This window comes from Scheffersomyces amazonensis, assembly GCF_036850825.1.
Source record: "Scheffersomyces amazonensis strain UFMG-HMD-26.3 chromosome Unknown RJT21scaffold_7, whole genome shotgun sequence".
Classification (NCBI taxonomy): domain Eukaryota; kingdom Fungi; phylum Ascomycota; class Pichiomycetes; order Serinales; family Debaryomycetaceae; genus Scheffersomyces; species Scheffersomyces amazonensis.
The window spans coordinates 476,964-498,302 of record NW_027042747.1 but is presented as its reverse complement, the minus strand read 5'-3'; the positions used below and the strand labels follow the sequence as shown (position 1 = coordinate 498,302).

Sequence of the window (21,339 nt, the reverse complement as noted above, 5' to 3'; positions counted from 1 at the left end):
AGAGTTTAAATTGAACACATTTATAAAGATGAAGATAAATATGATACCCAATCTGTGACAAGTAGGGAGAGCTAATAGCTCTTATTTAATTTTTTATTTTTTAAAGATGTTTGCACCCAAAAAGTTAGTAAGCGGAATTGAATATCGTAAAAAAGGTTATAGTCACAAGTAAATACCAGGAAACCTGATCCTGCATAATGCATAAAGTAATTCTAATGTCAGAATTGTTTAATGAATAATTTATTTAGGTTTCATTGAATGTTTATCAAAATCTTTCCCCATTTTTGTCATTTTTGGACAAATTTAAACACAAACTATGTAACAATTCTTAATTGTTTTACTAAATTTGAACTCCAATAGATTGTAATTATGTGATACAATCATTTAAATTGGTTTATCTTGGATTTAAAGATAGGAAACACGTCATTTTAAGAAAATCAAAATTGATCACGTGACCATGCACGTGAATAGCGATCACTGCAGAAAGTGAAGCATTTTGTTTCGATATAAGGTTCTTAATGTGCCTTTTAGTAAGAAGAGAGAGGAGGAAAGGAGCTACAACAACAACAATGGGCCCGAAGGCTTGTTAATTAAAGTAACTAAGACTAATTAATTAACCAATCATACAAATAAGATAACCTCTTATATACAATGTATGATAACGTTCAAGGACAGACCATACTAGATACTCTAACCAAGTACTAGCCATTACCAGGACTGTGAGAACAGAACAGACACATCAAGAATCTCTTCTCGAGGATAAGATATGTTATAGAAATAACATACTATACTTCATACTAGAAGTTAATCCTCCTTCTTTCTTTATCATTTATCCTAGGGGAAAACCACGACTATTTATATTGTTTCTCTGAATATGAGAGGATATTTCCTGCATATAGGACATACCATGTAAATCCTGCATATATGTCGCTGTTAACTAAGGGTAAATTATGAACCTTACATTCGACAAGAAAAGCCTGCGTAGCGTAATGGTTAACGCGTTTGACTTCTAATCAAAAGATTCCGGGTTCGACTCCCGGCGTGGGTTCTCTTGCGGCTTTAGCTCAGTTGGGAGAGCGTCAGACTGAAGATCTGAAGGTCCTGTGTTCGATCCACAGAAATCGCATTCTTTTTTTGATTTTTGCTACTAAAACAATCATTGTACTCGAGAATAATCTAGTAGAGGTATTTCTCCCAGTATTATTCGGTATATCTGATTGAACTTTATGTGGTAATGGTAAGCCTGGAACCGCTTACATAATTTTTTTTATGCAAGCAGCACTTTGCGCATTACGTCAAAGCAGAGCAAAGAAAAAAAGTGAGATGATTTTAGGCTGGCTGGAGCCTTAGAAAAATATCGGTTATCGGAGCAAGCAGAAAGTCATAATTAACAATTGCAAATAGTGACGGAATAATTTAATTTTGTGAAGATTAATAATTAGATTACATATAGTACTAAATTTTTATATTGAGATTTAAACTTGAGGTTATTTCAATTAGACAGATCATAGTTTTAATTAATTTGTTATACGTTTATTAGTTGTAAATTACGAGTTTGTTAATTAATTTAAAGTTATATTAATTATATAAATGGTATCAATTGATAGTCTTATCTTTCCTTATAGTGAGGATGGGAAATCTCCTGTATCATTAAATAAAGTTATATTTACTGATGAATCTGATTCAACTCGATACAGTATTCAATTGAATGAACAAACTAAACTGGTAACTTCAGTAGAAAAGATTATAGCTCAATCTCAACAAACAATTCCTGAATTAGTTCAATATATTCAAAATCCTACAAATTCTAATGGAAATGAACCATTACTTATACGAATTGATCCATTATATAGTAGAATGAAATTTAGTATATCAATTGATTCAAGTAATGAAATTAAATCAGATTCATTAGTAATTGTAAAGACTCGAGAATCAGGGGATGATATAAAACAAATTCAACATATTTTATATGAAAATAAAGAAGATATTGAATGTCAAGTATCTAAAATCGATTATTCAGATTTACCACTTGAATCAAATCTTACAACTAATCAACGTATAATAATTAATGATTCATATGATAGAAGTTTTGTTAATGGAGGTAAATTAAATATTTCACTTTGGGATTTAGAATCAGAAACAAATGAGTATAAATTCTTATTGAAATTTAGTGTATGGATTGATGAATATATTCCTGATCGTAGACCATCAGATGTAAAAAGTTTTAAAGATACAAAATCAATTGCTAGTATTAATACTTCTCATAATTATGGAACAACTAAACATTTTAAGATTAGTGACTTTAAGAAAGAATTTGCCTTTACTTTGGAAGATGGACCTGAATTTAGAAATACTTTAAGTAGGTATGAATCTAATTTAATCTCATTTAAAAAGAATTTTTATCATTTAAGTGAAGAATTAAAGAATCTCGATTCAAGCTTTAAAAGATTACATTCTTCAAAATCAAAGATTATTGAAATAGTTCGGAACTTAACAGATGCTCAATTTAATACATTATTGAAACAATTTGGATTTTCAAAAGACTTTGAAACTAAATTAAGATCAATATTTGATCCCTTTGAAAAGAATCTTAAATTCTTCTTACATTATGTATGTGAGCCAAAACTTATAACAAAGATATCACAGAGTTTAAATTCAAATAATTTAAGTGAACCTAATTCATCAAGTGGATCTTTGGCATCAGGATCGAGTGGATCATCCCAAAATGAATTATTAATTCATAGAAAACAATTTGAAAGTAATTCAAAGGAATATTATAGTTGGTTAAATAAATATCTCAGTAATGAAAAGGATAAATCCGAATCCAAATTATTTATTAAGAGAAAACATTTTGAACTTTCAAAATATGATTATTTAAATCATTTGAATCAATTAACTAATAATCAATATCTGAATCAATTCTTAGAATTATTATTCAAATTTATTAATATTCCTTATGATAATCATTATCCGAGATTATTAAATTTTAGTCTATTTGAAGATTTAAAGAAGAGTCAAGATCTTATTGGGAATAATTATAAGATTTATTTAAATGCTTTATTAAGATTCAATAGTGAAAAGTATCAATTTCGTCAAATGATAGAAGCATGTAAAACTAATGATGAATTAACTAATATAATCAAATATAATAAATTGAATTATTCTTTAGCTACTCAAATGTCAATAACTACATCTTCAGAAGCATCAACTATATCGGAAACTCCATCTTCTCCTTCAATTATTGGATCATCTAATGATGATGATCTCTTAGTGAATATGGATAATATTGGTCTAATATTCTCAGGAAATTCACCAACTTTTGGTAATATGCTGGAATCACCAAGTTTAAGTGAAGAAGAAAAGGGAGAATTAAGTGGAATATTATATACTTTAGGTGGTCAAGGTAAACCTGGTTGGCATAAAGAATGGGTAGTACTAAATAAAGGGTTATTAATGGAATTTTCTGATTGGAGGAAAGGTACTTCTCCTATAAATCAACCTATTGAAATTGCTTTATCAAGTATAAAGCCAGTAACTCATGAGAAAAGACAAAATTGTTTTGAAATATTAACTTCAAAAGGTAGTAAACATGTATTCCAAGCTTTGAATGAAACAGAAAGGACAAAATGGATTAAAGCATTATATAATGCTGGTCAAGTGGTTGATACAACAAGATTGAAAGAAAGTTATAGTGAACAAGGTAATAATAATAATAATAATAATGGTAGATCAAGAAAAATCTTTTCTAAATTGAAAACAGAATTTCATATACCTCCTGTTGCACCTATGGTGGCAGGAGGAAGTATGGATAGATCTTTATCACCAATTTCAATTACTTCTACAATAAGACATAAACATCAAGAAGAGAAAGATTATTTAAATTTAGTTAGATCAATTCCTGATAGTGATAATAATATTTGTCTTGATTGTGAATCAACCGATTCAGTTGAATGGATTTCTATAAATTATTTGGCATGTTTTTGTGTTAAATGTGCATCTGGTCATAGAAGTATTGGATCTCATATAACTAAAATTAGATCTTTAAAGCTTGATAAATTTGATAATGAAAGTGAAATGTTATTAAATTATATAAATAATAAGAAAGTTAATCAATATCTTGAAGAAAATCTTCCTATAAAGGATAAAATAAGTCCTCAAACTTCAGATGAAGATAGAGTTAACTTTATTAGAAAGAAATATGTTGAAAAGAAGTATAAATCAATAATTCCTGATATTAATAATACATTAATTAAAGCCATTCAAAAGATAAATATCCCTGAAGTTTTAAGATGTGTAATTTGTGGTGCTGATGTAGATATTAAAATTCAAATAAGTATTCCAAATAAAGATGAATATCAAATCATAAGTATATTTGAATATTCTTTAAGAAAATTCGTTGAAACTTCTGATGATGATTTAATATTAACAAGTTCTAAGAAATATTTCCTTATCTCAGAAATATTAATTTTGAATGGTTGTAAGATTGATGAAATTAAAGATTTGCGAGAAGATATTGGATTGACCGATGCGGCTGAGGAATATTGGAAAATAAGAAGTTTAAAACTTAGTGGTGGAATTGTATAGATGTATAGATTTATTTATGGGATCGTACTGCCTAATGCGGTAGTTCCCGCATTTTAATGGTTGCGAAATTCTTCTTTTTTTTTTTTTAGCTTTGATTTGTCTACCACAAATTCAAAAAAGTAATATTAGTAAATCTCTTTCCTCTTTAGGCATGTTCTTTCTTCCTTGTTAATGCACTTGGCAGGTAACATTATGCTATCAAAGGGGTCATTAGTTAAGTCTCATCCAATATCACCTGTACCGCCACTGGCTTTGCCATCATCATCATCATCATCATCATCTCAGTTAGATCCTTTGCAAACTATAACATCTTTACCAGAGCTGATTAGTATGTCATCCAAACCATCAGACTTTATATTTGATTATTGTATAGGGACAGGAAACTTTGGAGATGTTTATAAAGCAAGACGTAAAGATTCCAATACTATTTTTGCCATAAAAGTTATTGACTTAGACGAATCAATTGATGATATCAACCAATTAACTCAGGAGATTCACTTACTTTCTAGATTAAGAAGTCCTTATATTACTAATTATTTTGAATCATTTATTTATCAATGGAATATGTACATTGTTATGGAATATTGTGGAGGTGGATCATGTTCTGATTTATTAAAATTATATAAACATGTTCCTGAAATGATAGTTTCATTCATTCTTAGAGAAGTTTTAAAAGGTTTACAATATTTACATTCTGAACATAAAGTTCATAGAGATATTAAACTGGCTAATATATTACTAACAGAAAAGGCAGAAGTTAAATTAGCCGATTTTGGAGTAAGTGGAGAAATGTCAATGACTCATATTAAGAAGAAGACATTTGTTGGTACACCATTTTGGATGGCACCAGAAGTTATTATTAGAGGTGACAAGAATAAAAGAGAAGAAAATGAGTCTAAAGATGATGGGTATGATTCCAAAGTTGATATTTGGTCAACGGGTATAACAGCAATTGAATTAGTTACTGGTAGACCTCCATTATCACAATATAATCCTTTTAAAATTTTATTTCAAATTCCCAAGATTACTCCACCTACTTTAGAAGGAGTTCAATATAGTGATAACATTAAAGATTTTGTGAGGTATTGTTTAATTAAAGAACCATCATTTAGACCATCAGCTAGTATATTATTGAAGCATCATTTTATAACTAGAGGTAGACGTAATGCAGCATCAGCTCAGAATCAATTATTTTTAATGATTTCAAAAAAGAATGATTATTTAAGGAGACATGGTAAATTAGAAAGGACTCCTAATCATTTGATATATGAAGAAGAACAAAATAGTTTAGCAACTAATGCAGTGGAATGGAATTTTCAGACTATGACTGGTCTACCTGCCTATTCAGATCTTGGACCACAGGTTTTGAACAAGACTCCAAAAGTAATAGTTAGAGAACTTCCTAAGAAAAATATAGATCCAATGGTTAGAACAGATCATGTGCAAGTGCAAGTACAAAGTTCTTCCCCAATACAAATTAATGGACAGGAAGTGTTATTTGGATGTCTTGAGAATTTATATCGTCGTGCCATGACAGAGGGTGCAAAGTCTGATATTGCTTCATTAATGCTGGACTTTCATAGATATGAGACACAACAGCCAGGATTATGTGATGCACTTGTAGAAGAGTTTTTACATGTTCCATATAAAGTGTAGCAGTATAAACATTAGATAGTGTATATATAATAAGACTAATTGGTATATAATATGGAAACTACTTAACTAGTACAAAATTTAGCATAAAGAGTAATAGTAATAAATTTTACTAAGAGAAATAATTTCTCTACTACTCCATACCGGACCGTGCCTTCTAGCTTATTCCTTCCTTCCTTCCTTCCTTCCTTCTCACCACATGATTCTCCTACCAGCAAAATATCTCGAAAATCAAATCTCGAATCTCCGATCTCAAACTCCTTCTCTACCTTCACGTTTCACGGTTTTGTAACGCAAATTTGAAAAAGCGCGTTTTCGTGTTGTTGATAGCGAAAAAATTCGATGGTGCGAAATTTACTAGCTCGCAGCCAGCACGATTAGATCACACTAGTGCACACACCAGTAACTGGAGGGGGAAGAGATTTCTGATCTGACTTCATGTTGATGTTTTTGACAATTGTGATTACTTCTTAATACACTAGTTTTTAGTTTGACTTTCCATTAATAATTCCTGAGTGACTGTAGAGATGTCGGAGGAGAAACCAATTAGTAGTGCTAGTACTAGTAGTAGTACTAATAGTAGTACTAATAGTACTATGACAAATACTAGTATTAATCTTAGTACAAGTACTAGTGGTAGTTCTACTGGTAGTACTGGAACTTTATTAACATTACCTCCACAAACTCCTCGAACTACTTCGGCAACTTCTTCTACTCATAAACATCATCAAAGTATTACTCCATCATTCACCTTTGGTTTAACATTCCTGCCTTCATTTCAATTTCAATCACCCATTAATACGGTATCACCTCAAAAATTCTTTAATGTTACTAATAATCTTACTAAGGCAATTACAAAGACTCCCTCACGATTATCAAATAATTTAAATTCAAATTCCAATTCAACTTCAAATTCAAGTCTTACACCATCTCGTTTAAATAATAAATTTATGGATTCTTTAAGGCGAACTAAAAGTCAAGCAATTATAAAGAAATCTAATAGTGATGAGGAATCTGATAGTATTCATGATCTTGATGATAGTTTAAGTTTATTTTCTGGATCCTTTGTTAATGATTCAATCAATGTTAGTGCTAGTCATCCAAATTTAAGTTCTTTAACTTCTATTTATGAAGATGAAGATAATAATATTAAATCTAAACCAGTATCTGAAGATAAAACCTTCTTAACTCCAAATAAATTAATACTTAAGGAAACTCCAAATAGATCTAATTCCGAACCGGGTTTAGCATCAGCTCCTGCATTAGTTCCAATAAAACCCAAACCTATGAACAATTCAGATATATCTATCAATGACACGAATGATTCTAATTCTATTAATTCAGCTAATTCTAATCCAACTTATAGTATCAAAAAGAGAAAATTATCATCTATTGCATCTCAAGGAATTAATGATTCTCCAAATAATTCAATTGCATCTCAAATTGATTGTACAGTTGATTCCCCTATTCAAAGAAGAAAATTTTCTATTGAATCATCTAATATTAATGATAATGGTGATAAAGTTTGGTATGATGAATTAGATGAAGTATTAATTAAATCATTCTTAAAATATAGAAATTTTAGAGAAAATCATAAAGGTTATAATTCTTCATCTATACTTAAAAATACATCACAAAATAAAGTATTATCAAGAATGATTCTTAATAAAACAGGTATATTAAGAACTTCTAAACAAATATCTTCAAGATTATTTCGATTATCTAAACTGAATAAATTAGAAAAGCATAAATTAATTTCTTCAACATCTACAGGATTTGATTCTTCTATTGAAACTTCTTTAAATGATGAAATTCTGGAATTAATTCAAACTCCATTAGATGAATTAATTTCAAATAGTCAGTTAACTACTACTACTGGAACTAGTACAAGTTTACCTGATGGATCTCTTGATTCAATTAGAACAAATGAAATTATTGATCAAGAACTTTATGCATTATTATCTTCTCCTCCACCACCACCACCACCCACAGAATCAATTGATGATAATTTAAAATATGTATTAATACCTAATGAACTTAAAATTCAATTCATTAATAATATTCGTTCATGTGATAATCATATATTTACTAATTTAAATAAAGTTAATCAATCTATATCTTCTATAAAGGAATTAACTACAAAGTTTAATGATCAAATTATTCTGACTTTCTTACTTAATAGACTTAATCTGAATAGAATACCTATTTGGCATTTAGATTATGATATTAATCTCAATGTTAATACTACTACCACCACCACTACTACTACTACTACTACTACCACCACCACTAATAATAATAATCAAATATTCACATCTACCCCCATTTCACCATTCACTAATCAACAACAACCACAAATTAATTTATCATCATTAAATTTATTAAATGGATACTTTGAATCATTTATGAAACTTGATATTGAAACTTGTAATATTAATATTAATCAACATATGTTGAATTGGAAATTACATACTAAAGTTTATTCTCATAATAAAGAACAATTATTTGAAAATGTAGAAATGGTTAATGCATATTCTGATTTAATTGGTAAGAAATATAATTTACAATTTCCATTATTAAAGAACTTTTTTGCTGGCTATTTAAATTTTTTAATTAATGGATCATTTAAATCAGGATTTGATGATTTAAAAATTGTTCATATTTTGTATAATAATCATGGTGATGAAATTAATTTTGATCCAATGATTTCAACTATTTATGGTTATTTTATTCATGATATTAAATTCAATCAAAATGGTTCTAAAGGTGAAGTAAATGTTAATATAATTGATATAAGAGATAATGTTAATGATTTTAATAATTCTCATAGTTCTCAAACTATTGAAGTAGAAACCAAAATAAATCATAATCATAATCATAATCATAATCACAATCATGATCATGATCCAGATGATGATGATAATGAAACTATTTTGGCGGATTCTTCACCTTATAAACCATCACCTAGACATTCAGAAATTCATGATTCTCCTACCAAAAGACCAAACTTTCTATCAATTGATATGGAGAAAGTTAGAGCTTTAGGTAATGTAACTGGACCTCATACTGCTCCCATATATAATGCTGAAATTGTTCAAAAATATAATAAGAATTTATTAATGCAACAAGAACAATTAAGAATCCAAATTAAAAATCATCAACTTCAACAAGGTTATGATGGACCTGATAATGAACAACCACCACACTCTGCACCAGGTGGTACCCACCAAGGATTTATGATACCTCCACAACTTCCACCACAACCTCCTATTCCTGGTCCAGTTCAGCCTCAAGAGCAACATTTCATGCCTCCTAATGTAAACCCACAATTCATGCAACAGTTCATGCAACAGCAACAACAACAGCAACAACAGCAACAACAGCAGCAGCAACAACAACAACCATTACTTGTGAATCTAGGAAATGGGTTTGTTCCTTTTGCTAGTTTACATCCTAACTTACAGGAGCAATTCATTCAGAATCAGAGGCAATTGATCCAAAATCAAAACCAGCAGCAGCAACAACAGCAACAGCAACAGCAACAGATTATGTTCCAGCAACAACAGCAGCAACATCTTCAGCAACAACAACAACAGATATTTATTAATGAAACCAGCACAAACATGAACTCTATGAGTAATCAATTCTATATGAATACTCAACAGAACTTCATACCACCACAATCCCAGCATATGCCGCAAATGCAACAAATAGCACCGCATCAAGAAAAGATGCCCATGATCTCACGTAGTTCTTCTGGACCTGTTATGACATCCAAAGAATCTAACAAAGAGAATATCAGACCAAAAGAAATCAAGTTTGGACCAATCTTGGAGTATGACCCTTCCAAGGATAATAAATCCATTCAATCTAATAAAAACCTTAAATCAACCAGTGGGATTCATAGATTCCCCATTAATACTCCAGTTTCCATGTATAAGCCTAAAAAGAAATAGACTGACTGACTGACTGGATTCATAATTAGTATATATAATGTATAGATATTAATCTGGGAAACGATATAGTGTAATATAATATGACATTCAGCACTTTAAAGAGTTAATGTATTAGAGTAATTTACAGATTAGTTAGCTAACATATACTACTGTCATTTATATACAAGTTACAGCTTAGCTATTGCAGCTTAGTATCACCAACCTTTTGGTGGTGGAGAAGAGGGGCCAAAATAAATTTAATTTAACTGGTGATACTTGTAGCTCATTTTAATAATAATTATTATAATGGTATATAAATTCTAAACTAGTAGATACAATCCAGACTATAGCCTTATTGCGGATTTGGCGCCATTGTGTGGTTGATGAGTCGCGGATTTGCGGGCCTAAAAGGGACAAGAATCTCGTTATCATATACAGTAACAATAGCTGCAATCAGCGGAATAACTAAATTTTTAGTGATAGCAATAAGTTGTTCCTAATCTCAAAAACGCGGAATATGGATATGATAAAAGTAAAGCATGTGTTAAGACCATTAAGAGTATATTACGTTATCCATATATAAGATTAGTGAGAATTTTACTGTTATCTCTTAGCATAACTAGTAGTATTTTGAGCTTCTGTAGATGCGGAAAATGGATGCAAGATTACACCCAAATAAGTAAAGAAAAAAATCCCCTGTGTTAAACACTAATAGATAAGAGTATAATGATATTATTATTCCTATTTAGTTTGTAAAAACCAGATAACCTTATTTAATATTGTGTGACCATTTGAAGTAATAATAGGCACTCCATACATATGTATGACGATCATCAAAGAGGGTCCAGTTCGAATTAGTAAAGTTTAACCACTCCCACCCCCCATGATTGCTGATAGTATGTACTTCAACCAAGCCATTAACATTGTTCTATGACTTGTTGTTCTTGTTCTCTACTTATCTTTAGAATAAAGTTTAGGATGTTTGTGTAAACTAATTTGACAAGTAATCTGCTACATTTTTAGGAAACCGCTGATGTGATAGCAAATTATATATAAATAACACGATTACCATAACCATTCGTAATTAAGAAATATTTTAGTCCAGATAATTTCTCTCTAACTTATACGAATTAAAATTAAAATAGTAATGTCATTAAGTTCTGAAAAGGGTAACGGAAGTGTTGAAGTTCATCAAGTTTCAAGTGTTGCAGATGGTGTTGTTGAAGTGTTACATTCTAGATTTTCTAGAGAATCTGGAGCAATTGCAATAGATAGAAAGATTCTTGAAGCGGCTCAAGCAGATTTGGAATTGGCTCAAGAAACAGGTTATAAACCAGAATTAAGAAGAAATTTTAGTGTATTAGCACTTTTAGGTATAGGTTTTGGTATAACAAATAGTTGGTGTGGTATTTCTGCTTCATTAATTACTTCTATTAGTAGTGGAGGTCCTATGATGGTAGTTTATGGGATTATTATTGTTGCCTTCATTGCAATGTTTGTTGGAATCACCTTATCTGAATTAATCAGTGCAATGCCAAATGCTGGGGGTCAATATTATTGGACTAAGAAATTGGCTCCAAAAAAATATTCTGGTTTTGCATCTTATATGTGTGGAAACTTTTCATGGGCAGCTTCTGTTTTTATTTCAGCTTCAATTTGTCTTTCAATTTCTTCATCAGTTGTAGGGATGTATTTAATGAATAATCCTGATAAAGAACTTCAAACTTGGCAAGTGTTTGTTACTTATGAGATTATTAATATTTTTGTAACACTTTTCAATATTTGGGAAAGACCATTACCATACTTTTCTCAAGCAGCTTTATATGTTTCATTGGCTTCTTTCTTAATTATAACTATTGTAGTATTAGCTAAATCTGGTGGTGAATTTCAAAATCCTCAATTTGTATTTGTTGAATTTACTAATGGTACAGGTTGGGCATCAGGAGGTATTGCATTCATTGTTGGATTAATTAACCCAAGTTGGTCATTCTCTTGTTTAGATGCTGCAACGCATTTGGCTGAAGAATCAGCCGATCCAAGAAGAAAAATCCCAATTGCAATTTTAGGAACTGTTGCAATTGGATTATTTACATCATTATTATATTCAATTGCCATGTTCTTTTGTATTAAAGATTTAGAGCCACTTTATAATTCTAGAACAGGAGTTCCTATCATGGATATTTATTATCAAGTTTTAGGAAGTAAAGCAGGAGCCATTGGATTAGAATTCTTAATATTTTTAACTGCATTTGGTTCCCAAATTACTTGTCATACTTGGCAAGCAAGATTATGTTGGTCACTTGCTAGAGATAATGGTATTCCAGGGTCAAGATATTGGGCTCAAGTTAATACTAAAACAGGTTTACCAGTTAATGCTCATCTTATGTCATGTTTTTGGATTGCAGTTATTGGATGTATTTACATGGGATCATCTACTGCTTATAATTCCATGATTATTGGTGGAGTTGTATTTCAAATGTTATCTTATAGTATTCCAGTAACTTTCTTATTAAAAAATGGTAGAGATTCAATTAAACATGGACCATTCTGGTTAGGAAGAATTGGATGGATTTCTAATTGGGTTACAATAGGATGGACAATATTTACTACAGTATTTTATAGTCTCCCACCAGTTATGCCGGTCACAGCTGGTAATATGAATTATGTATCTGCAGTAATGGGAGTGTTTGGACTTTATTGTGTAATCTATTGGTTTGCTAGAGGTAAGTATAAGTTTACTTCTTTAGAAGAAAGAGAAGGTCATATTGAGGAATTAACTCAACAATTATCCCCTCAAGTATCAGCAATGATAAATATTTTATCAAATGAAAAGCAAGTATAGCTTGTTATAAATATATATTTATATTAAATTGTAATATACATAGTAAATTATCTTTTGCATTTAATAGATTTTCGCAACCTTTGCGTGCAGGTACTTGCGAGGCTTTTTTTTTACGAGGAGAATTTGTTTTTTAAAAAAGTGGAGAAAATATTTTGTATTACCCGGATTCTGTAACAATTATATATAGTCGCAATTCCTTACAGGAAATACATATAGTTTTTTTAAAACTTTGAGGACAACGACTTGGCTTACGGTTACCTTTTTTTTTTATTCGTATGTATTAAGCTATAAACGCAAAGGGACAATCCTATGATAAGAATAAACTTATCATTAGCTAAACGGTTACCAAGTAAAAAGATAATTGGGCATTGTTGAAATAAATTCAGACGGAAGGTATTTCACCAGTTATAGTAGTCCTCCCTGTGAATTGTAATAAATCAAGGCAGGATATATCCACAGTAGCTCTATCTCCACGTAAAGTGATATAACGTTCCGCGATAGGAATATGGCAAGAATCATTAGACGGGCCTCGTAAGGATATGCTAAATAGATGAGCCAAAATAATTAATCTCCACGTAAAGTGATATAACGTTCCGCGATAGGAATATGGTAAGAATCATTAGACGGGCCTAAGAAAAAATCGTAAGGATATGCTAAGTAGATGAACCAAAATAATAATCCGAATGGGTCAGGATTACATAAAGTAATGATCCACGTAATGATCCGCGAAAGGGCAAAAATTCAAAGGATATATATATTGATGGCATATTTCATAAATCCGAAAAGCTTGATGCCACGATGATAAAGTTAATCATCCCCAACTTTTCAACTTGGGTAGGCGAAAAATATGGCAAGCGGCAGTCATTTCGTCATGTCAAAATGATAAATCCGGAGGTAGTTATATTACGGAAGATACTTTGAACAAGCACTGAATAAATAGGCAAAACGTAGTCGCAAAGTAAGTCTTTCCACTCAGCCGTTATTTATTGTTGCTTGAAAGCGCTTCTGTGATATAATTGAGTGACCAACTAGTCGTAAGTTTGACGACACAATGGGTATATAGTTCTAGTTCTAGTTTTGGATATTTGTCTAGTTGTAGATAATATATATCTTGAGTGAATAATGTATTGATTGTAGGCATTATATTAATTTCGTAACTATTTATGCGTAACCATGTGATCCGAAAGCATGTGACACATAAACAAAATAAATAGAGTATCTCATCTAAGCGGAATCGAAACAGCACTAGTCGAGTTGCTGCAATAGAGTAAGTTAAGACTAATTGTGGCAGTATATGTGCCCAATTAGTTATTAATTCTTAAGAGTAAAAATGCTGTCAACAAATATTCCAGGAAATACACCAATTGGGAAAACTTCAGAATCAATTCCAAGTTCAACTCCAATATCAACTCCTACGCCAACTCCAGTAAGTTCTACCCCATTAAATTCCAATGGGAATGATTCAACTTCAACTTCAACTCCAACTCCAACTCGTCAAAAATCCAAGACTGGGAGAAGTAGTAGATCTAGTACTTTAAGTCAAAGTACTAGACAATTTAAATTAATTTCAGTTAATTTTAAAGAAGCAGCCTTAGATTCTCCTAGTTTTAGAGCATCAGTAAATCATTTAGATATTCAAATTGCTAATATTGAAAAATGGTTAGTTGCATTAACAAGTTCAGTTAAAAAATTCCCATCATATATTAAAGAAGTTCAATCATTTTGTAATTCATTTTTAGAACATTTAGTTCCAACTTTTCTTCAAGATGGATTAATTGATCAAGAATATACGGTTCAATCATTACATACAACCCTTGGAGGATTAAAAAAATTATGGGGATTAAGTTTAAATGCTCTTAATGTAAATTATTTTAATTTAGAAAAGACCAGTGGAATTATAACTAAAAATATAATTAGATATAAAGAATTAAGGAAAAAGTATGAAATAACTCAAGAAAAGTATGATACATATTTAGATATTTATCTTTCAACATCTAAATCAAAAGATCCAATAATGGTTATGGAAGATGCAAAACAATTATATCAAGTTAGAAAAGAATATATTCATGCATCACTTGATTTAATTATAGAATTATGTGCTTTAGGAAATTTAATTGATAAACTGTTGGTAGGTTTAAGTACATATATTTGGAAATCAAAATTTTCTCAATTTGTTAATGATTCAATTGATCCTTATTTTAAAGAGCAGGCTCATAAAATAATGAAAATTCAAAGTTGGTGTGATTCTTATTCTGAAGCAACTGATAAATTATATTCTGATATGATACTTGCAAGAGGTCAAGTTGAAGAAAGTTCATCACTTCAATTTGTTCCATCAACTGATATTAGTGATTATAAAACGGCATTAATCAATAATAAAACTTTAAATGAAATTGATGAAAAAGGGTTAGAAAAACATGGATATCTATTTATGAAAACTTGGACAGAAAAATCTTCTAAACCAATATGGGTTAAAAGATGGGCATTTATTAAAGGTGGAGTATTTGGATTATTAGTATTAAGTTCATCACAAACTTTTGTACAAGAAACTGATAAAATTGGTATACTTTTATGTAATGTAAAGTATACTCCAAATGAAGATAGAAGATTTTGTTTTGAATTAAAAACAAGTGATATGACTATTGTATTTCAAACAGAAACTTTTATTGAATTAAAATCTTGGTTAAAAGTATTTGAAAATGAAAGAAATCGAATTTTACATAGTGAAGATAATGATGATATATTTAATATAGCATCAGGAAGATATCCACCAATAGTTGCTGAATTTGCTTCAACTGCTAATACAACTGTTGATCGAGATTTAACTAATACTAGAATTATGAATTCAATGGGACAAATTGTTACATCAAGTAATCTTTCAAATCATATTAGAAAAGATGAGAAATATTTTCAAAAACATCTTTATTATCAAATACCTCAAATAAGACCTCCATTTATGACAGATACAACTAAATCATCAATAATTTCTTTTGGTTTAACTGCTGCTACTTCATTACCAACAGCATTAACTGCAAATTTATGGGGATCAGTAAATTGGGGGATATATTATCTTCATGATGCTATACAAGATCATGAACATAATGATGCCACTAATGCAAGACCAGAACAAGAACTTATTGATAAACAATGTTCACCACAAGGAGATTCAGGATTATATTATCCTGATTATTATCCTCCATCATTAGTACCACTTGATATTCAAATGAGAGCATTATTTGAAACTGCTGTTGAACAAGGTGAATATTGTATTGTATCATTTAGATGTATTTGGTCACCTAATTCAAGACAAGAATTAAGTGGTAGATGTTTTATTACCAGTCATCATATTTACTTTTATATGCAAGCTTTAGGATTTGTAGCATTATTTAAAGCATTTGTTGGTCATCTTGTTGCAGTAGATTATAGTGCTCAAAAACATTTTGATTTACTTAAATTATATACTGTTAATGGAGTTATTAAAACTAAATTATTTCTTGATGATGGGAAATTAATTAAACAAAAATTAGTTTATTTAATTAATAATTTAGCTAGTGAAACTCCTAAAAAATTTAAAGAACTTTTACATGATTTAGCATTAATTGAACAAAAAGTTCATACTGAAAATAAAGATCAACAAAAATTAAAATTAATTAATCAAATTTCAAGAAGTTTAAGTGAAGAAGGTAAAGCTAAACTTAATTTTCAAAATTTAGATTCAAGAGGTGATAAAGTTCCTTCATTTGTTTCTACTGATTCTACAAAACTTGAAGTATTTAAATATGATTTTTCAAGAGATTATAATTATGTATTTGAAAGAACTTATGATTTACCTCCTAAGGCAATTTTTCATGCATTACTTGGTGATGATTCTATTATATTTAAAGATCATACAACATTTGCAAGATTAGAATGTTTTATAAAGAAACCTTGGAGTACATCTCCAAATGGTAATTTATATCGTACAATTATAGCACCAGCCAATTATGAACAACGTAGATTAGATTTAAGAATTGATCAAGAAATTGATAATATGGTTGATAATCAATATTATACATTTACTCATACAAAATCCAAAATGAAACTTTTCTTAGGATCAAAATTTTCTGAAACTTTTAAATTTGCTATTATTGGAATTGCTGGAAAGCAATGTAAAGTATATTTTTATACAAAGACACAATTTGAAGGTTATCAAGTAATGAATCCATTTATTCATGAATTTTCTAAACAATTAGCTTCTAATCAAATTAAACATTTAGATAAAAGACTTCAATTGGTTGTTAAAGAAGTAGGAAATCATGGAATGATTGTTAAATCTATTTATCTTTATGGTAAATTAAGTCATACATCAATAAGTGAAAAGGAAGAAAGATATCCTGTAATTAGTATTAGTTTAATAAGTGTTATGAAAATGATATTTTTTAAATTAATGGTTACAACTACAAAGGGATTATTTCAAGTATATGATATTGCTTATAATACTGTTTTAATATTTATTAAAGGAATTCGAATGAATCAAGTTTTATTAATTATAATTGGATTCTTATGTCTAACTAATTTATTCTTTGCAGGAAAGACATCTGCTACTTATTGGACAGTTAGAAGAGCTAATCAAATAGCACATGAGTATATATTTTCAGAACCTATGATGTTAAAGAGAGCAGTCTATTTACAAGATATTCATGATTTAATTGAAAATAATTATTCAATTATATCAATTAACGAAGACAAAGATAAGGAAAAAGATGAAAATGAAAATGAAGAAATTAAAAGAAATAGTACTAGTAATAATAAATCTTTATGTTATAAGAATTTTAAGGAAAAGTCATTTATGTTAAATTATGATCAACCCAATTTTTGGGATTTAGAAACTATTAATGAACCTGGAGAAGCCCTTAAAAAACAATTCATAGATATTGGAGTTAAAAGGCATGAATTAATAGTTCAATTAAAAATTTTAAATGATATGGAACGAGAAATTGCTCAAGCAGAATGGCAAAATTTTTTATTATCAGAACTTGAACGATGTGAATATGTTAGTTCTAATATTTTAAAGAATATTGGTATTGATGGAATTGAACAAGGGATTGAATCGGTAGTTGATTATTGTCGTGATTGTTCTAATCAATTAAGTAAATTAAATCTTCTTTAAGTATATATGCTAAATATTAATAACCTCTTTTAGCTAAATTATCAGCAATATCTAAGTATAATGCAATAGCATTAAATTTAGGTTTACGTTTAAACACAAATTTATCTAATGTTGAACGTATAGTACTTGTCCAATTTATTAAATCAAGATGATCAACTTGATCTAAAGTTCCTAAATAATTCCCCCATTTTGCACTTGTAACACTTACTAATCCATCATTATCTATATTTAATTTAGGGGCAAGTTTAATTTGATTTCTTTTTAATCTTAATCCAATTCTATATTTCATTAAATACCATGTCGAATAAAATATATTAAATAATTTAGGATTAAATTTAGCGCCATAGGAGAAATATTCGACTGTTGGATCATCTACGATTTCCTTATTAAACTTGATCATACTTGTAGTTGTCAAATCAAATAAAGCTTGAGGGGCTACATGCTTTAGAATAGGAACTGTTTGTACCAATTCATAAAAGAAATCTGCCACTTCTGAACCTCTATGAGGAGTTGCAATAGTTGTTAATGATACTACATGATACTTTTTATTAGGACCATTATTTTGTAATTTAGATATTAAATATCGACTATCTAAACCTCCCATTGAATGACTAATAAGATTTAATTTTATAGGAAAATTTATCTTATCATCAGACATATCCTTTAATTGTTGACATTGTAATTCTAAAAAACTTTCAAGAATTTCTGCTCTATCTCTAATAGTTCCAAATGGTGGAACTTGAGCCACGAGGACTTTTGCTCCAAGTTTTGAAAGTGCAATACCTATACCTCTCCAATAATCTAATTCGAATCCAAGAATTCGTTTAGATCCATCATTTTTTACAAGATACTTATCTACTATTTCAAAATTTTGAAAGAATGTTAATTTATCAAATCCCGAGAATCCGTGACATAGCACAATTGGATATTTAGGTGTATGATATTGTTCTCGGAGAGTTCCGAATTTATCTGTTATTATAAAATGGTTAAATCTCTTACTACCACCCAGATTCCAGTTAAATGCTAATGTCTGGATCCTCAAGGATCTACCTGTACGAAACATAGTTGTCTACTATGCCACAGTGCAAATAGAAATTGTTGTTCGATATTTCATTCTGATATTGCTACCCCATATATTTTTTTTTCCTTTGCGTATGTACTTAATATACTGTACTTCACATACATTTTGACATCATTGCTATTTTTGGCAATGAGTTCCGTCTATATACAAGAGTTTATATTTTATCTAGCACTAATTATTTTAACCATAATATCTTTAAAAGATTCAAGAACATTAAGTGATTTTAATCCTAAACCTCTAAGGGCAACCACAGGATAATAATCAGTGGCAAATACTTTATGTAATTTATCACAAATACCTAATAACATATGGTTTGAAGGCCAAGAATTGGCAACATAACTATCTAAAACTAATGTAGATCCAATATCCATACCTCTATCAATACCTGATTCTAATGCAGTCATTAAAGCTGCAACATCTGATTGTCCCATATTAAGACCTTGACCAGCTAATGGATGAATAGTATGAGCAGCATCACCAATTAATGCTATTCTTGGAGCAATATAGGTATCAGCATGAGACAATTTAAGAGGAAATCTAGCTCTTGATCCATCAAGTACTTCAACAACTTTTAAAGGATAATTTTCTTCTAAATTTTGTTGATCAAATTTTTCTAATCTCCATTTAATTTCATCTATTACTGCCATATCATCAGGATTATAATCTAATAATTTATAAATATAATTTAAATCTGCTTCATCTAATACAGTTGCTGCATTAACTAAATGAGGAAAGATTTCTTTATTAGTTTTCAATAATATTTCTGAAAGTTTTGGAGTACTTGACCAAACCATAGTAGCATTATCTTCAGTTAAAGGTAAAATTGCCAATGGACCTGTAGTTAAAAATCTTTGCCAACCTACTGAACGATAATCTTCATATTCCATCTTAAGAGTTCCAACAACTCCAAATCGATTATATTGCCAACCTCTTGATTCAATTCTAGCAAATTTACGAACTGGAGAATTGTATCCATCAGCACCAATTAATAAACGGGTTTGAATAATATCTCCATTTGAAAGTTTTACTATAGGCCAATCAAGATCAGCATTACCAGCATTTGGATCTATTTCATTTAAATCATGATCTTCAAGGGATTGTTGTATAGGACTAATAATATCTTCTACTTTAGTTTTATCAAGTACAGTAGTTCCTTCTGTATCATTTATTTCTTCAATCTTTTTTAATAAAGAACTCTGTATATTAATATTTTCAATCATAGCAGCAAGAACTCCAGATTCAGTAGATCCCGCGTCAAAATCTATTCTAGCATTATCATTATCTTGAGAATCATAAGCTACAATTCTGTCATAAAATTTTACTCTATCCTCTTTCATATAATCCCAATTTCCAATTCTTGATTTCATAAATTCTACAGATTTAGGAGTTACAGATACAACTCTATTGGTATAATTTTCTCCAGGATTATCATAAAAGTCTCTTACATTAGTTAAATCAGATGCTTCTACTAATGTACATTTTAAATGTCTTGTTTTTGGTGAATTCTTAAGAGCTGCCAATACAGATAATCCTGCTGGTCCTCCACCTACAATTACAACATCTTGTAACTTAGGATTAATTATTGTTTGACTATGGACAGCGGAATGTGTAGCCAATGTTCTCCTTATATAGTGTCTAAACGACATACTTGAATTATCTATTCACTAATTCAATTGAACATTAACAAATATAAAAGTCGTCTTAACTTAAACCATACTTGCTATATCCAATTCACTTATGAGCAGATTTCGATTTTTCACCCTGCAGCTTCGTTCCGCTGCTCGTTTATGCGCTTTTTGCAAGATATATCCACTAAGAAGTATATTTAACATAATTAACTTTTGCTTTCTTATAATTAATTAAACATTATATTAGATTATGTATAATTAGTAAGTTAATACTATAGAGTTATAATATTTCAAAATTCCGAGTATTTACCTTCCATTACTGATGAGGTCATAACGGTTGTGAAGTGGGGGGCTTAGATATAGAACGTAATTCCACATTATGATACTTTTTTGCGAAATTATATAAATAGTAGCATAACCCCTGTATCTTTGATTAATAAATTAATTAGATATAAGTGTAATTGTGA

The 21,339-nt window shown here is 29.7% G+C and overlaps 7 protein-coding genes and 2 non-coding genes across 9 annotated transcripts; 7 read left to right on the top strand and 2 right to left on the bottom strand. All coding sequences in view use genetic code 12, as the record gives it.

Moving 5' to 3' along the window:
• The first annotated feature begins 975 nt into the window (after nucleotides 1–975).
• RJT21DRAFT_t132 lies at nucleotides 976–1,048 on the top strand. The gene has a single exon. It is a non-coding gene; the product is annotated as a tRNA-Arg (tRNA).
• A 5-nt stretch (nucleotides 1,049–1,053) lies between these two features.
• On the top strand, nucleotides 1,054–1,126 carry RJT21DRAFT_t133. The gene has a single exon. It is a non-coding gene; the product is annotated as a tRNA-Phe (tRNA).
• A 278-nt stretch (nucleotides 1,127–1,404) lies between these two features.
• Nucleotides 1,405–4,672, top strand: AGE1 (Age1p). The gene has a single exon (XM_064882531.1). It carries the CDS (start codon nucleotides 1,591–1,593, stop codon nucleotides 4,582–4,584), a length of 2,994 nt encoding a protein of 997 aa, XP_064736336.1. The 5' UTR covers nucleotides 1,405–1,590; the 3' UTR covers nucleotides 4,585–4,672.
• On the top strand, nucleotides 4,673–6,257 carry RJT21DRAFT_122879 (putative serine/threonine protein kinase). Its single transcript, XM_064882530.1, has one exon. The coding sequence runs from the start codon at nucleotides 4,756–4,758 to the stop codon at nucleotides 6,238–6,240; it is 1,485 nt and encodes a 494-aa protein (XP_064736335.1). The 5' UTR covers nucleotides 4,673–4,755; the 3' UTR covers nucleotides 6,241–6,257.
• A 375-nt stretch (nucleotides 6,258–6,632) lies between these two features.
• RJT21DRAFT_53956 (uncharacterized protein) lies at nucleotides 6,633–10,287 on the top strand. The gene has a single exon (XM_064884981.1). It carries the CDS (start codon nucleotides 6,765–6,767, stop codon nucleotides 10,191–10,193), a length of 3,429 nt encoding a protein of 1,142 aa, XP_064736334.1. The 5' UTR covers nucleotides 6,633–6,764; the 3' UTR covers nucleotides 10,194–10,287.
• A 1,032-nt stretch (nucleotides 10,288–11,319) lies between these two features.
• On the top strand, nucleotides 11,320–13,014 carry RJT21DRAFT_160 (amino acid permease-domain-containing protein; the record flags this gene model as incomplete). The annotated part of the gene is made up of 1 exon (XM_064883507.1): nucleotides 11,320–13,014. The coding sequence occupies one exon, from the start codon at nucleotides 11,320–11,322 to the stop codon at nucleotides 13,012–13,014; it is 1,695 nt and encodes a 564-aa protein (XP_064736333.1).
• Nucleotides 13,015–14,275: 1,261 nt separating this feature from the next.
• Nucleotides 14,276–18,171, top strand: RJT21DRAFT_53932 (uncharacterized protein). Its single transcript, XM_064884979.1, has one exon. The coding sequence runs from the start codon at nucleotides 14,345–14,347 to the stop codon at nucleotides 18,161–18,163; it is 3,819 nt and encodes a 1,272-aa protein (XP_064736332.1). The 5' UTR covers nucleotides 14,276–14,344; the 3' UTR covers nucleotides 18,164–18,171.
• On the bottom strand, nucleotides 18,172–19,610 carry RJT21DRAFT_53945 (triglyceride lipase). Its single transcript, XM_064884980.1, has one exon. It carries the CDS (start codon nucleotides 19,224–19,226, stop codon nucleotides 18,180–18,182), a length of 1,047 nt encoding a protein of 348 aa, XP_064736331.1. The 5' UTR covers nucleotides 19,227–19,610; the 3' UTR covers nucleotides 18,172–18,179.
• COQ6 (putative N,N-dimethylaniline monooxygenase) lies at nucleotides 19,406–21,204 on the bottom strand (the record flags this gene model as incomplete). The annotated part of the gene is made up of 2 exons (XM_064883072.1): nucleotides 19,406–20,805; nucleotides 21,183–21,204. 2 exons carry the CDS (start codon nucleotides 21,202–21,204, stop codon nucleotides 19,406–19,408), a joined length of 1,422 nt encoding a protein of 473 aa, XP_064736330.1.
• Between the last annotated feature and the right edge of the window lie 135 nt (nucleotides 21,205–21,339).